This window comes from Raphanus sativus, chromosome 9, assembly GCF_000801105.2.
Source record: "Raphanus sativus cultivar WK10039 chromosome 9, ASM80110v3, whole genome shotgun sequence".
NCBI lineage: Eukaryota > Viridiplantae > Streptophyta > Magnoliopsida > Brassicales > Brassicaceae > Raphanus > Raphanus sativus.
In genome coordinates, this window is record NC_079519.1 from 19,244,740 (window position 1) to 19,261,511 (window position 16,772).

Consider the following 16,772-nt stretch of genomic DNA (forward strand, 5'->3'; position numbering starts at 1 on the left):
AAAAATATATGGACATGAAAAATGTGGACAGACAATTGTGAACAAGTAAGAGAAATATGTGAATGTAAGAAAATGTGGACATGGATGGATGTCTTACAAGAACCCAAAATCAAGGAGTATCAATTACAACGAAAACGGTTACTGATTCGCCGGAGTAGCAGTATGGACACAAGGAAGAGGAGAGATGGATGAGTAGATGGTTGGAAGAGGAAGAAAGGAGTGAGAACCGTAGTTTCTATGACTCAAGCAGAGATGAAGGAGGAGATGGTGGGAAGAAGAGGAAATAACTGAAAGCTGTAGCTTCTGAGATTTTTTTTGGAAGGATAATAGTGATGGAGAGGAAGAAGACGACATCTGCTAAAGAGTCGTAGTGTTATTAAAAAATTCTATGGCCGGATCTGAGTTTCTTAATTTTGACGACGAGTTCGATGGCGAACACCGGAGTCAGATTGAGACTTGTAGACCACCGCCGCTAAATCTACTAAGTCAGATGTAATTGCTTTGGTCTTCAGTTTCCTCATGGTTTGCGGCGGGGTTCGAGTGAGAGTGTTACGACTGCGGTGAATTCGAGACGGAAAAGATGAGGCGGAGAAGATGAGGCAGAGACTAAGAATGGAGAGAAATTAGGGTTTGTGAATTGGGGAAAAAGATCTACTTTCGAAAGTGGGTTTATCTTTCTATTTTTCTTTTTCTTTTAATTTTTGGCCAACGAGACACGTGAATATTTTAGTTAACTCAGTATAGTTAAAAGTAAGTGTGGTTAGGTTAAGATTGAGGGTATATGTGACATTGTAACAAGATAAAGTGTGTCACATGGGTGAAGTGTCTTAATGTGTAATATGAAAGACAAAAAGTGTCTTAGAGAGTAAAAAAATCATACTTTTATGCCATCAGTTATATGCCACATCGTTACAAAACTATAGCATAGTCCGACAATATAAAAAAAGGGTGAGGAGCTTTGTGAGCTTGACACCTCAGCATGCTCTGCAAAGTTGTGCTTTTATGAATACTCCATGATTAATATATAGGGGATATGGAGTGTAGGTTTGGTGATGAAACAAGGCTATGGCCGTTTCATACCATTGTAACATAAGTCCGATGGGTTTATAACACTCATGGTCGGGTCGATCCAAGGTTGAGATATATTAGACCAGGCGGTTGTGATGGCGGTTGTACCCTTCCCTGAACGGATGCAATGATTCATGAAGTGTCCAAGGGTTGCGACCTTTCGTGAACCATGACCGACAAGCCAGATGTGCTAAGGTCCGATCCATCAGCGTGGTGTAGCGATTGGACCGTACAATGGTAAAGACAACATGGTTGGTGTTCGCCTCAAACTGGTACTTGGACTTAGGCCTGGGCAGGTTCTGGTAAGCATGTCCAAGTCCGTGGGACTGGACAAAGGAATGGCCGGACAGTCTAAGATCCTAACCGCATGGTCGGATTGGATCATGGGTGATCTGGAAGTGTTTATAAGTATGATCGGTTGTACATGGTTAAGTCCAAAGAGTTATGGCCGATTGATACTTAGTATATTTATGATATTTATATGGATTCGATTAAGGGAACCTGACGTGCATTGCTAGACTTGTTCATTAGGATATCGGTTTGATATTGAATATGTTGTGATTATGGTTTCAGGATCTGAGGTTGATCGTGAAAAGACCAAGGAGCCGTGAAGAATCTATCGGCGAGAAGTAGTGTGGTGTATGTGTAGATTGGATTAGGAAAGAACTTATTGTAGCCTATTGTGCAAACTGAATCTATATATTGGATCACATTTTATATTAATATCATCGATTTTCCCATTGTCTTTACTTGTTTTATGGGATCGCTTATAAACCTCAAACACTTGTGAAATACTGTAACATACCTAGAAAAATATTGGACCTAAAATGAACCTAAGGATATGATTGCTAAGGAGTAAGGCTGCAGGTCCAGTTGGGCTTGAAAGCCAAGATCGATTTTTAAATAATCTACTCCCTAGATTTTTATCTTATATATTTTATATTTAAATATATGTTTTGAAACATCTCAATCCAAAAAAAAATGGAAATCAACTGACGCTATTTCTTTTCTTCTAATTTTGATTCATTTAATATTAAAATATTTATAACGAGATTGAAGTGGAGTTAAGTTCTATTGGGGGTTCTCTCAGTTTAGAGAATGAGGATATAAGTCTCTGGAAAAGAAGTTCGGGTTATAAGCAAAGATTTTCTATTCAAGAGACTTGGGATTTAATAAGGGTGAGTAAGCCGACTTGTAATTGGGCGAAGGGTATTTGGTTTGCTGATGCTACTCCTAAGTACTCCTTTATGGCATGGCTTGCAGTCAAAGACAGATTATCTACGCTGGACAGAGTTGCTATATGGTGTCGGGGTATCAATGAGACCTGTGTTCTGTGTAAAGCAGGCTATGAATCGAGAAACCATCTATTTTTCTGCTGTTCTTACCCTACTCAAGTCTGGGAGTATATTGCAAAAGGTATTCTTGGAAGCTCCTTTACTACGAATTGGTCTGATGTGTTACTGATCATTAATGATTCAGCGAGGAAAAAGAAGAGTTTGTATTGCATTTGTTATGCTTTTCAAGCAGTGATTTATGCAGTGTGGCAAGAAAGGAATAAGGTTAGACATGGAGATAAGATGCTACCTCTTTCTGTTCTAAAAAAGTGATTGAGAAAGGGATCGGGAATAGAATTTGCCTATTGAAGAAGACCAAGGGGGATGGAGGAGTTATTACAATTTTGGTTCAGTACTAGAATGTAAATAGGATTTTCTTAAGGTGCTGTAGTCGATTTGATTTGTTTTTATGCTTTCAAAAGTAAACATTATGCACTTGTTGTATAGAAGCTTTTTTGATGAATAAATTCAGCATTCATTAAAAAAAACTAGAAGTAATAAGTCTTAAAAACTGATTTTTTAATGGCGATAGATTGTATTATTTGGAATCATATGTTTTGATTGGTAAGATAATTATGTGACCTAAATAAGAAGCATGCTTCTTTTCAGAAAAAAAAGTAAAACGTTTTAATATTAGTAAAGTAAACATAAGACAAAAAAATATAAAATTATTGCTAAAATTTAATAATATTTGTTAATAATAATATCCCTGAATATAATGAAATATTTATTAATTGATCACTAAAAATGTTTAAAAAATAAAATTCGAAAACTTAGTTATTAAAACTAATGACTCAACCTAAGTTATAAAATATGACAAACAATTTATTTTTTAAATAATAAAAAATGATAAATAAGTAAAATAACATAAAATCATATACAAGTAAGCAAAAAATAAAATTATCAAAAAGTATTTAAAAATATGCCAAGTAAATAAAATTATCAATTAACATGACAAATAAGTAAATAATCTAAATTATTGAGAATATGATAAATAAACAAACCGAAATTATTAAAACATAACAAATAAGTAAATTACCTAAAAATGTGTAAACGAAGAAAATTAATTTTATATATATATATATATATATATATATCTGGTTATCATTGTTAGGTTTATATTAATTTATAATTTGCAATAACCAATAACAGCTAATGAGTCTGTATAATAATAGAGCCAATATAATTAATATTATCCTTAACCTAACGTGTATATATGGTTATCATTGTTAGGTTTATATTAATTTATAATTTGCAATAACCAATTAAATTATTAAGTCATATCACTTCATAAATATATAATATCATTGCAGGTTTATACTAATTTATAATTTAAAATAACCAACTAAAAATATTTTAAAATAACAGATAAGTTTAAAATATAACAAATAAGTGAAATTATTAACTAAAACATAGCAAATAAGTAAAACTACTAATAAAATTATTGACAATATTGACAAATAAGCAAAAACCTAAAACTATGGAGAAGCTGACACATAAACCAAATCTCTTCATAAATAATATTATAGATAGATAAAATTTGTAAGCCAAAGTTTGGGTGCAATTCACTCACGAAGTATTTTCTTTTACTTTCCTAATCAGATATTCTAAAAATAATGATATCTTGTAAGCATAAGCTCTTTAAATAATTTATTAATGAATATTCTATTTCAAAACATATTGTGAAAGCTAGTTTATTTAGAAACGTTATCGATCTATTATATAAGACATTCACAACAGAAAAACAAAGTCACTATTTTTTTGTGATGTTAACTCAACTTAGTAATTTTTTATTTTAGAATGTTAAGATATATATATATATATAATTTATTTTGTTGATTCTGGTTTGGTTTATGTGTAGACGGATTATCATAATGATTCCTCTTTTCAAACAACATATGATTTGATCACTCTTCATTTTCGTCATCTTTTTCTTGTGAATTAAACAGTAGTCTCATCTATAAATCTCAAGTAAATTCATTATCTTCACTTCTCATATTAATTTTCTTGATTTGAGCTAATCGTCATCAACTTAATGTCACAATTTATTGCAATGGAATAGCTACAAAAAAATAGTCGATCAAAGAATCCAAAACTATTTGACAGCAACTCTTCAAACACTGGACTGTATCTGTAAGTTTTTCTGACTTCTATTTTCCGTTTTAATAATAGTAATGATGTAACACCAAATAAACCAGAACCGGTGTTGCTATTTTTTCATTTTTTTTTCTTTTGTATTTCTCGTTTCTTTCAATCATGCCTTTTACATGTCATCTTTTTAATGTAAAATACGATAATATACTTGTAAGTTTAAAACTTAGAGAATATATGATAAATATTCATGTTGACATTGTTATAAACATCATGAATGATATCTTGCTGATTTAACTTATTATACTTACATGAAACATCAAAGTTCAATACTATATTTATAGCATGAACTTACAAATATTTGACACATTTATACGAGACTTTCAAAGAAAAAAGTATCCATGTTTTGAAAACGCGGATTAATCTGTTAGTCTTTCAAATTCTCCATATTAAATTTTGCTACTTAACATAAGAGATGTTGGGTTGACTAGCTTCGCAAATCTGATGTTGGGTTGACGATTCCGACCACATTCCGACGACATACCGACGAAACCCAAAAACACGGGTTCGTCGGTATTTCGTCGGAAAAATCCGACAAAAGTCCGACAAATGGCGGTCGTCGGTATATTTCCGACGACAATTCCGACGAAAGCCCGACAAAAATTATAACCGTTACGGTCGTCGGAATTCCGTCGGAAAATACCGACGCCGTTCCGACGGAAGCTCTCGACCGTTGGCGAGAAAGAATATGCCCGTTTATAGCCATTAGACATTTAAAAAAAACCGACGGAATTCCGACGGATTTTTTAAAATTTGTCGGAATTACGTCGGAATGGCGTCGGATTACCGTAAGCATTTTCCTATAAATGCAACATCTCCTCATTCATCTCATTCACTCCTCATTCTCTCTTCATTCTCTCTTGTCATAAGAAATTCGAGAAAATCATGTCTTCTGGAGATTATTTTCGTTCGTGGATGGATATACCTCATTTGGATCCCAACACCAATTTGCTTACAGAAGAATACGTTCGAGGTATTGGAGAATTCATGAAGCTTGTTCAACAGCACCCGGATGCAAATACTGGTATGGTAAGATGTCCCTGCTCTACTTGTAATAACAATAGAATTATAAAAAAATGGGAAGTTCGGAAACATTTGTATAGAAAAGGGTTTGCACGGAATTATAAAGTTTGGTATCTTCATGGGGAAACTGGTTTTGAATATGGTAGTAGTATTGAACCTCAGCCTGTTAGCGAACAACCTCAGTCTTATGGTTGGTTAGAAGAACCGAGAATGGATGTAGATTATGGTGTAGGTACTGAGCAGATGGTACATAATCATTATAGAGGGGAAGAACCAAATCTCGAATCGGGGAGATTTTTTGACATGTTGGATGCAGGAAAACAACCTTTGTATAAAGGTTGTAGAGATGGTCATTCACATTTATCATCTGCAAGTAGATTGATGGGTATTAAGACAGATTATAATTTGGCTGAAGAATGCGTAGATGCGATAGCTGATTATGTTAAAGGTGTTCTGCCAGAGGATAATCTTGCACCGGGTTCATACTACGAGGTTCTGAAACTTGTTGCGGGTCTTCGATTACCGTACGAAGTGATAGATGTATGTATCGACAACTGCATGATCTACTGGGTAGCGGATAAGGATCGGGATAAATGCAAATTTTGTTGGAAACCTCGTTATCAGGAAACGAGAGGAAGAGTTCCGGTACCATTCAAAAGAATGTGGTATTTGCCTTTGACGGAAAGATTGAAGAGGTTGTATCAGTGTGAGCGCACGGCGAAGGCAATGAGATGGCATGCAGAGCATTCTACAAATGGTGAGATTAGACATCTTTCAGATGCGAAGGCTTGGAAACATTTCCAATCAACATATCCAGAATTTGCTGAACAGAGAAGAAATGTTTATCTGGGATTATGCACTGATGGTTTCAGCCCATTTGGAAAGCATGGAATACAATATTCTCTATGGCTGGTGATTGTGACACCATACAACTTGCCGCCAAATTTGTGCATGCGACGAGAGTTTTTGTTCCTCTCCATTCTCGTCCCCGGGCCAGCTCATCCTAAGAGATCACTAGATGTGTTTCTTCAACCACTAATATATGAGTTACAACAACTATGGGCGGTTGGTGCTGAGACATACGATGTTTCGTGCAGAGAAAACTTTCATATGCGGGCAGTACTTATGTGGACAATAAGTGACTTTCCAGCATATGGTATGTTATCCGGATGGACAACACATGGCAGGCTTTCATGTCCATATTGTCAAGATAGCACAGATGCTTTCCAACTAAAGCACGGAAGGAAAACATGTTGGTTTGATTGTCACAGAAGATTTCTACCACCTGATCATCCATACCGTAGGAGTAAGACTTTGTTTACGAAGAACAAGCAGGTGCTTGATGATCCACCTACGGAAGTTAGTGGGAAAGATTTGGCGACACAGTTTGGGGATTTTGGTGCACAAAGGACGCCAGACGTAGGTGGACATGAAAACATTCCAGTCGATGCTGTTGGAGAGCTACATAACTGGCACAAAAAGAATATTTTCTGGGATCTGCCATATTGGGAGAGTCATCTATTGCGGCACAACTTAGATGTCATGCATATTGAGAAGAACTTTTTCGACAATCTGATGAAAACAATCCTCAACATTCAAGGTAAAATGAAGGATAATCTGAAGTCAAGGTTGGATTTAGTCGATATTTGTGATCGTTCTGAACTTCACGTTGATGAGAACGGTACGGCACATTTTCCCATTTATCGGCTGGATGGTGCTGGCAAAGAAGCGTTCTTTGATTGGATTACAGACCTAAAGTAAAATTTCCAGACGGTTATGCATCAAATTTGGGTAATTGCGTTGATAGAAGCGAAGGAAAGTTTACTGGCTTGAAGAGTCACGATTGTCATGTGATTATGCAGCGGCTCCTTCCGTTTGCTTTTTCCGCACTATTACCACGTAATGTTCATGAAGCAGTTGCAGGGATAAGTGTTTTTTCCGTGATTTATGCACCAGAGTAGTGACTGAGGAGGGTATTAGTAGTTTGAAGGAAAACGTACCCGTTAGTCTTTGCAACCTCGAGAAGATATTTCCTCCATCATTCTTTGATGTAATGGAACATCTTGCTATTCATCTCGCAAGAGAATTGGAGCTTGGTGGTCCTGTGCAGTACCGATGGATGTATCTTTTTGAGCGTTATATGCATCATCTGAAGAAGAAGATCAAAAATTTAAGTAAGGTGGAAGGATCTATAATTGCACAGGTGATCAATGAAGAAACTTCAAACTTTGCTGAAAACTACTTTCCATCAGAAGTGCATACAAAAACCGAAGACCTGCTCAGCATGATGACAGAGGAGAGAAAGCAACGTATCATGTTACTGTCCCAAGCATGTTCAGCGAAATAGGACGACTAAGTGGAAAACCCACGAAGCGGAGACTGACGGAGATTGAGCACGCTCATTTGCAAACATATTTGCTTACCAACTGTGAAGATGTTCTACAATATGAGAGGTAAAAATATTTTTTCATTTAAATTGTTATATTAATTTTCAATAAGTTTTATTTCATATGAATAATATCTTTTTATATAGTGTTTATATGGCAGAGTTGCGTATGACTTACAGACATGCCACAGAAGAGGAGCTTCAACAACTCAAACATATCGGATTTGCTGCATGGCTTTTTAATTATGTGAGTCATAACATATATCAAATAATTAACATTTTACTCATATATATTTAGTATAAAATAATAAACATTTCACTCATATATATATTTTATTTTATAGGTGACTGATGGTTTGGCCAGAGGTTTTGTGTTCGATGATTGGATATGCGAGTTTGTGCGGGGACCAAACTATGTGGTCAAATCATATCCAAAATATTGTACACGAGGATATGCCTTTGCAAAAAAAAGGTCATTCTAGGACAACTTATGATGAAGGTGTTTCGTCTTCTTCCGGTGACGATGTCTACTACGGCAACATACAAGAAATATTGGAAATCCAGTATCCTGGTATGGTTGGACTGCGGTGTGTAGTATTCTATTGTGATTGGTATGACACCACCCCAGATCGAGGAGTGAAGACTGATGCGTTTGGTGTTACTTCGATTCATTCGCGGAGGAAACTTCAATATTATGATCCTTTCATTCTTGATTCGCAAGCTGATCAGGTATGTCAATTTAATATTCAAAAATATAATTAACGGTTTATATATTATTATTAATACCTTGTAAAATTGATAGGTGTGCTACATCAGTTACCCTCGAGTTACGTACCGAGACGATCCATGGATCACGGTGACGCAAATCAACCCAAGAGGACGAGTAAACGGACTTTCTGATAATGATCCATTACAACCAAACTCTACCAGCAACGTGAGTGCAGTTGAAGATTTGGCAGATGTTGAACTCGTTGAGAATTTTACCGAGTTTGGACTTGATGCTGTTGTACACTCGGAGCCAGAAGCTGAGATCGGCGAGTTTGACGAAGATTCTGAAGATTCTACAGATTCTGAAGATTCTGATTAGGACTTATTTTTTATTAGTATGATTAGTTTTTTTTTAACAAAATCCGTCGGTATTCCATCGGAATATTCCGATGGAATTCTGACGAATCGTGGTTAATTCAGGATTTTATAAAATCCGTCGGAATTCCATCGGAATACTCTGACGGAATTCCGACGACCTGAATATTTAAAATGTTTATATCATAATATATCTATATTTGGATACCGAAACTACTTTAATAACACATATTAGATGTTTAATATAATATTACATATCAACCGTTCGAGTTTTACAAGTTATATAAATATTTATATATGTATATCATTGTTTTCATAACATCTCATCTTAATACTTATATACTTTCATTCTTATTAATATAAACTTACACTACAAAACACAATTGTGTGTAAAAATTGGATTTGAAAACCTTATTATAGTTAATCTCTTTTAAATAGTCTATCTATTATCAAAGTTTTGGATTTGATCAGTAAGAAACTTATTTTTAAACCCTAAACCCCAAGTCGTCGGAATTCGGTCAGAATATACCGATGGAATTCCGGCGACCTGCCCCATTCCGACGAAGCTGGGTTCGTCGGAATTCCGTCGGTTTGTTAGTTTCCCGAAAATACAAACCGCGTGAAAATTTCGAGTGGACCGCGTGAAAATTTCATTAAACCGCGCATTTAATATTTTATTCATATTCCGACGACATACCGACGGAAACGGGTCCGTCGGTTCCTTTATATAAAAATCAATCCTTCTTCCTTCTTCACCATTTTCGCCTCTCTCTCTAAATCCTCTCCGTTTTCTCTCTCTTCTCCGGCGATTCTCACCGCGAATCCGGCGTCCTCACCTCCGTGAATCCATCCCACCGGCGTCCCCACCTCCGTGAATCCATCCCACCATGTACGTATCATCTCAATCTCTATCTTTTTCATTTCTTTAGAGTTTAGGATGTTAGATTTTAGGATTTGAGGTTTGATTGATTTGCATGTTCGAGATTGAATGGATAGTTTAGGATTTAGGGTGTTAGATTTTAGGATTTGTTGTTTTTTTTATGTTTATATATTGGATTTGTTGATTTTTTAAAAACGTTTTTCCTATTTTTTATATATCTAACAACTTTTTCTATATTTATAAAAGTTTATAAAAACGTTTTTATGCAGATAAAATATTTTTATGAAGGTAAAAAACTTTTTTTAATATTTTATATAGATAAAAACGATTTTTAATATTTTATATAGATAAAAACGATTTTAATTATTTTTATATAGATAAAAACTATTTTTAATATTTTATATAGATAAAAGCGATTTTTAATTAATTTTATGTAGATAAAAACGATTTTTAAAATTTTTATATAGATAAAAAAAATTTAAATTAATTTTATGTAGATAAAAACTATTTTTAATATTTTTTATAGATAAAAACGATTTTTAATTATTTTTATGTATTTATAAAACCATTTTTAATTTTTTATAGATAAAAAAGAATTTTAATTTTTTATATATATGTTTTGACTAATATATTAATTTTATTTTTTAGGTCTGATGATTCGAGTGCTCGTCGGCGTGCCCCACCTCGTCGCTCCGCACCCCGTGGCCAAGCTAGTTCGATGAGCAGTTCCCGTGCATCGGGTTCGTCGTCTCACGAACAAAACTCGGTTTCTGTCGCTCCGGCTCCCGCTCCAGCTCCTGCAGCCGCTCCACATGATCCGGGGGTCATGCCAGTTGAAATATTGGTTCAACAACCAGGTTGAGAGCATCTCCCGGTTCTCGAACGCTACCCACGAATGGGACACTCGACTTGGTTAGTATTTTTATTGCATTTGTACAATTAATTTTTTTCCTTTTAATCTAACATTTTTTTTAAAAGGTTCAACAAGTCGACCAGTGGGATTAGCGGGAGCATCACCCATATGATGTATTCGATGCTCCAGACGGGATATGACAAGTGGACTTCGATCCCTTCCTCGGAACGGGAGTTGTGGTTTCGTCAGTTCGCGGTAACTATTAAGTTTTTTTTTAACATTTTTTAATTTTTTTATATTTTATATGTACTAATCAAATTGTGTGTTTTTTGTAGCAAGAATTTACTTGGGACTCCGGCCTGACGGAAATAGTCCGTCAGGCATTCAGCCGCAAAGCCTAGACCGTCTACACGAAGCAGATCTACGAGTGGAAGCAAGTATTGCTGGATGAGAGGAAGCCCCGGTTACTTAGTGGGACGGTGTGGACCCAATTGATCCAGCACTGGGAGAAGGAAGAGACTATAGAGAAGTCTCTACAGAACTCCGCCAACCGGAAGAGCGATAGTGGCGGGAAAGGTATTTACGTGCACAACCTCGGCGCTTGCAGTATGTCCTCTAAGGAAGATCAACTTGTAAGTTTTTTTTTATTTGTCTTTCTAGTTACTTAAATACTCCCTCTGTTTCATAATACTTGATGTTTTGATTTAGTGCACAAAGATTAAGAAAACGATGGTAATCCCGTCGATCATCTCGTCGTCATTAAGGAGGCGTACACCAACAAAGAGACGGGTCAAATTCAGGACCCGGTGATCAGAGAGGTCATTGAGATGGTGGAATCTCAAAAAGAAGCTTTTCTAGCTTCTCAGCAGCCTCTTTCTGACGACGATTCTAGGGGTGCTTCGAACAACATGTCCCGACTGCAAATCAACGAGCTGGTTGAAAAGGTAATTTTTTTTTTCATTCTTATATTTGTTTTTAATACTTTATTTATTAATTTTATATTTTTTTATATTACTATATTTTACTAACTTAAATTTTTTCTAGGCGGTCCCTAGAAAAAGGGTCGTTTGGTAGGGTTGGCCCGTCGTGCTTCTTCATGTCCGAATTCTTCATCTCAAGTCCCGTACGCCGATCCTTTGATTTTAGAGCAGCTACAGAACAAGGATCAACGGATTGGAGCATTGGAGGAGCAGAATGCTACAATCCTTGCTGAGTTGGCGGATCAGAAGAAGACCAACCTCGAGATAATGCAGAAGTTGGATCGTTTGTTCCCGGATCAGTAGTTTTTTTTGTTTGTTTTTTAATTTAAAACTTTCTAAATGTTTTTTTTTCAGTTTGTATTAAAACTCATTTTCTATAATATTATTATTAGTTTCTTAATTTCAGTTTTTATTTAAATTACTTTTAATATTTAAAAATATTTAAAAAAAAATTAATTAATAAAATATATAAATCAGAAATTCCGACGAAATGTATCCGTCGGTATATTCCGACGAAATATTCCGTCGGTATATTCCGACGATCGTCGGAACATACCGACAAACCATTCCGACAACTTGTTTCGTCGGAATTTCCGACGACCATTTTCGTCGGAATATTCCGATGCTTGGGACTTCGTCAGAATCATGAGTTTCCGATGGATATGGTGATCGGAAGACGCCGACGGATTTCCGAGGGAATACTTGATCGGAATGGCGTCGGAACTCCGTCAGAATCGAGTTCATCGCTATCCGTCAGAAAACCGTCGGACGTTCTGATGGATTTCCGACGAATTTTTTTTTCCGACCAACTGAAACCAACGACCACTTTCGTCGGAATGTCGTCGGAATAGGGCTATTCCGACGACATTTCGACGGTTTTGTCCGTCGGTATGCGTCTGTTTTCTTGTAGTGAGGCATTAAACATATAAACCATAAATCGAAAAACTAATTTAGAACATAACTAGAAAACAAAATCTGAAACGAAACTTATGTCCGAATATCTTACATCCAAAATATTTAAAATTATCTGAATAACTAAAAAAGAATTCTCAGACAATGGTCCGGCTGTACACCATCTATTCTTTGCTGACGACTCCCTCCTGCTACTGAAGGCGACTGAGGAGGAGTGTGAAGCTATGTGCCGAATCTTAAAGGCCTATGAAAAGGTCACTCTGGTCAGATGATAAGCTTTGCTAAGTCAGCAATTATGTTTGGTAAGAAGGTGGCAGAGGCAACAAAACTAAGAATCAAACATATTTCTGGTATCAGTAATGAGGAAGGAACAGGAAAGTACTTGAGTCTGCCGGAGTGTTTTAGCGGCTCGAAAGTGGAGATGCTCCAATATATTCATGAGAAGATGACCTCGCGTTTCAACAGTTGGTACTCTTTCTTCCTTTCGACGGGTGGGAAAGAAGTCTTACTAAAGTCTGTGGCTATGGCAATGCCGGTTTTTGCTATGTCGGTTTTTAAACTCCCGAAAACGACCTGTCAAAACCTCACTAGCGCAATGGCTAACTTCTGGTGGAATGCGCAGGAAGGTAAAAACAAGTTGCATTGGGTCTCATGGGACAGGATGTGCATTGACAAACGGAACGGAAGTTTGGGTTTTAAAAATATTGAAAAGTTCAATCAATCCTTATTGGCTAAACAGGGATGGCACCTGTTGATGGACCCTGAGTCTTTGTGTGCTAGAGTGTTGAGGAGTCGTTATTATCCTGCTGGTGAGTTCCTTACGGCAAGTATAGGCGCTCGTCCCTCCTACGCCTGGAGAAGCATTTTGTTTGGAAGAGAACTACTGGTGAAGGGGCTACGGAGGAACGTGGGTTCTGGTGAAAGTATAAACGTGTGGCTGGAGAAGTGGCTGTTTGTTGCTGTGCATGTAGCTCCGATGAGAAAACAGATTATTTTTGATTTGGATTTGAGAGTCTGTGACCTGATTTTCCCACAAACCAAGACGTGGGACAGAGGGAAACTGGAGGAAGTGTTCTTTCCTAGTGATATCGAACTGGTTATGAAGATAAAGCCAGCTTTTGGGCAGAAGGATTCCTACGAGTGGGTACACAATAGATGGGGAGCGTACTCGGTGAAGTCTGGTTATTGGCTAGCTTGCTCCTTGGATCAGAGTGAAGTTAAGAATTTGGCTCTGTGTAAACCATCTTTGAATGACGTACGTAGCAAGATTTGGGAGGTTAAAACGGCGCCAAAAATCAAAATTTTCATGTGGAAAGCTCTGTCTAATGCTTTAGCTGTGTCTGAGGAGCTGCGAGGACGTGGTATTAAAGTGGACCCGCGATGTCAAAGTTGTTGAGAGGTAGGAGAAGATATCAATCATGTGTTGTTTACATGTCCTATGGCTCGTGTGGTCTGGGCTACTTCAGGATTTCCTTTTCCTCCTAGAGGTTTCAAAAATCAGAGCCTATATGAAAACTTTAATTACCTGTTCATGTACGGTAAAAACAAGGAAGTGCCAAAGGATTTGGTGGTTTGTTTCCCATGGATTCTCTGGATGATATGGAAAAACAAAAACGCTTTCGTCTTTGAAGGGAAAGAATATGATGCTGTGGTAACGGTAGCGAAGTGTTTTGAAGAGTCGAAGAGATGGTTTACTGTGTGGGAAGAGGCAAAGAGGCTGGAGAAGGATAGTAATCAGAGAATTCATGAAGTGAAGAGGTGGAAGCCTCCGGAAAATGGAAGAGTTAAGTGTAATGTGGGTGTCTCTTGGCTCAAAGAATCTGGGCTGGCTGGTGTAGCTTGGATCGTAAGGAACAGTGGGGGTGAAACTCTGATCCACAGTAGAAGAGCTTTTAATGGGGTGACGTTTTTAATGGAGGCTAAGCGACTGGGATTGACTTGGGCAGCTGAAAGCATGACGTCACACAGATTGCAGAGTGTGACTTTCGAGATAGAAGCTTCAGAAGTTGTAGGTTCGATAAACCAACCAAAGGCTTGGCCAGCCTTTCACACAGATTGCAGAGTGTGACTTTCGAGATAGAAGCTTCAGAAGTTGTAGGTTCGATAAACCAACCAAAGGCTTGGCCAGCCTTTCGAGCCTATGGTGAAGAGATGCGGACGACTTTGCAGAAGGTACCTGATTGGAAGGTAGCTCTGGTGACGAGGGCAGAGAACAAAGGTGCCTTTCTGATAGTTCGGAGTGTAACAAAGGAGAAGAGGTTGCAGTCGTATGTTGCTCGAGGAAGTCCATCTTGGTTAAGGAACTTGTTTGGGAATGAAGCAAGAGTTGCCTGAATCTTGGAAGCGATTCTTTGGAAGTGTTCTTTGGAAAGCCTGTGTTTTAGGCATGGGTTTTGTTGGTTTTCTTTCCTGTTTATTTTTCATTCTCGTGATCGAACCAGAATCCTTCTCTTATTTCTAGTTTCAAAGAGTTAAAAAAAAAAACGTAAATTTATCTGAATTATTCGATGTTTTATTTTAAAGAACTAAAACTCAGGTTTTAATCCTAATTATCCTAAATTATCCAAAGAAAACTGGAACCAAACTGAAACTGAATGAGACTCAAATTTTATTGGATATCAACTAATTTTTAAGATTGTTATCCAAATTAAACAAAAAAACTAGAATAACTGAACCGAAGTCGGACATAATTTCAAAAATAACTGAATGGTTTCCTATATTTTCGAACCAAAATAAAAAAAAAAAGCAAAGAAAGTGAACTTAAATCAAACTGAAAACGGAACGTCTATGCCTAGGCTACAACGTACAAAATTTTGTTATATGTGTGCAAAATAGCTAGTCCCTTTTACACAAACTAAATATTTTAAACCGAGACTAAACAAAGCTCTTAAACTGAAAATCTACCTATACCATCGGCTTGTTTTACCGGTAATGTATAAGAGAGTCTAATCCTTTAACTAAAGTCAGTTTAGGAGATTAAATTTTTAGTTTAGGGAGTTTTATCCTAAACAAACTTATATGAGGAGGTTTCTTGTTAAAAGTCAAAAAAGAAAAGAAACAATAAAGTGCCGTTAATTTAGTAAAATGTGTTAAAACCCAATACAGCGAATCCGGGTTCAAACCCTACTGACTACATGGATATGGGTTATTGCTTTCGACTCATTTGAATGCACAGGAAAAGATCTATCCGTAGGTTATACCTACATCTGGAAGTTAGGTCTGTATTTTTAATAGATCCAGATTTAACCCTTTTTTTTTTTTGAAAAAAAAAATTTAGTAAAATGTATTAAGATTGATAAAACGTGTTGGGTTTGTGGTAGGGTGAGTTCTCCTAGATTAATAGATAAGTCATAAGACTCATAACTTCCTGTTACCCTAGAGAAGACTTTTGTAGTCTCTTTCTGAGTTCATGTAGTGTTTGTCTTTTATTGGCTTTAGACAAACTCAAAGCAAACCCATTTCATTAAACAAATGATGGATCATATTCATATTGTATACACTTGTTGATACGATTAAAATCAACTAGATCTTGACCCGTGCGACCGTACGGATATTAATTTTCCGTTTTGGTTTTTATTTATTTATACTAAATAGTATATTTGTAATATTTGATCGTTTTATATTGACTAAGCTTGGGGTGGATATTTGGATATCTACTCGAATTCGATTAAAATCTATTCGGATTTGAAATTTTTGAGTTTAAAGATTCTAGCTTTATTCGGGTATTTATAAATTTTGGTTTCAGTCTGATTCGGATCTTTGCGGATTTGATAACCCGTTTAAACTATTTTTAATTTTTCAAAATTTATATATCTTTAAATTTCCCTAAATCTAAAAAAATAAAAATAATATAACATGTAAATTTGAGTAATGTAAGTCAAAATACCTAAATTAGAAATTAAAAATAAGTTTAACTTGAATATTTGGATGAAGAATAAATATATATTTTAAATATTTTTGGTGTTTTGATTATTGTTTATCTACTTTAGATGATTATTTTTAATTATTTTTATATTTCAAATATTTTAAAGAACTTAAAATAGCTTATATCTTGGATATTAACTCGAAAATAGCTAACATATTGAAGTATATAAATGTATAT

At 36.0% G+C, this 16,772-nt stretch overlaps 1 protein-coding gene across 1 annotated transcript; it reads left to right on the top strand.

Moving 5' to 3' along the window:
- The first annotated feature begins 10,820 nt into the window (after positions 1-10,820).
- LOC130500134 (uncharacterized) lies at positions 10,821-12,061 on the top strand. Its single transcript, XM_056994862.1, has 6 exons — positions 10,821-10,837; positions 10,904-11,033; positions 11,114-11,158; positions 11,279-11,384; positions 11,502-11,722; positions 11,834-12,061. The coding sequence occupies exons 1-6, from the start codon at positions 10,821-10,823 to the stop codon at positions 12,059-12,061; spliced, it is 747 nt and encodes a 248-aa protein (XP_056850842.1).
- The last annotated feature ends 4,711 nt before the right edge of the window (positions 12,062-16,772 follow it).

What these genes read in the sequence shown, in the direction of transcription:
- LOC130500134 (XM_056994862.1), top strand. An exon ending in TGACGGAAATAGTCCGTCAG is followed by an intron (nt 11,159 to 11,278) that starts GCATTCAGCCGC and finishes CAATTGATCCAG; the next exon opens with CACTGGGAGAAGGAAGAGAC. An exon ending in GCACAACCTCGGCGCTTGCA is followed by an intron (nt 11,385 to 11,501) that starts GTATGTCCTCTA and finishes ACAAAGATTAAG; the next exon opens with AAAACGATGGTAATCCCGTC.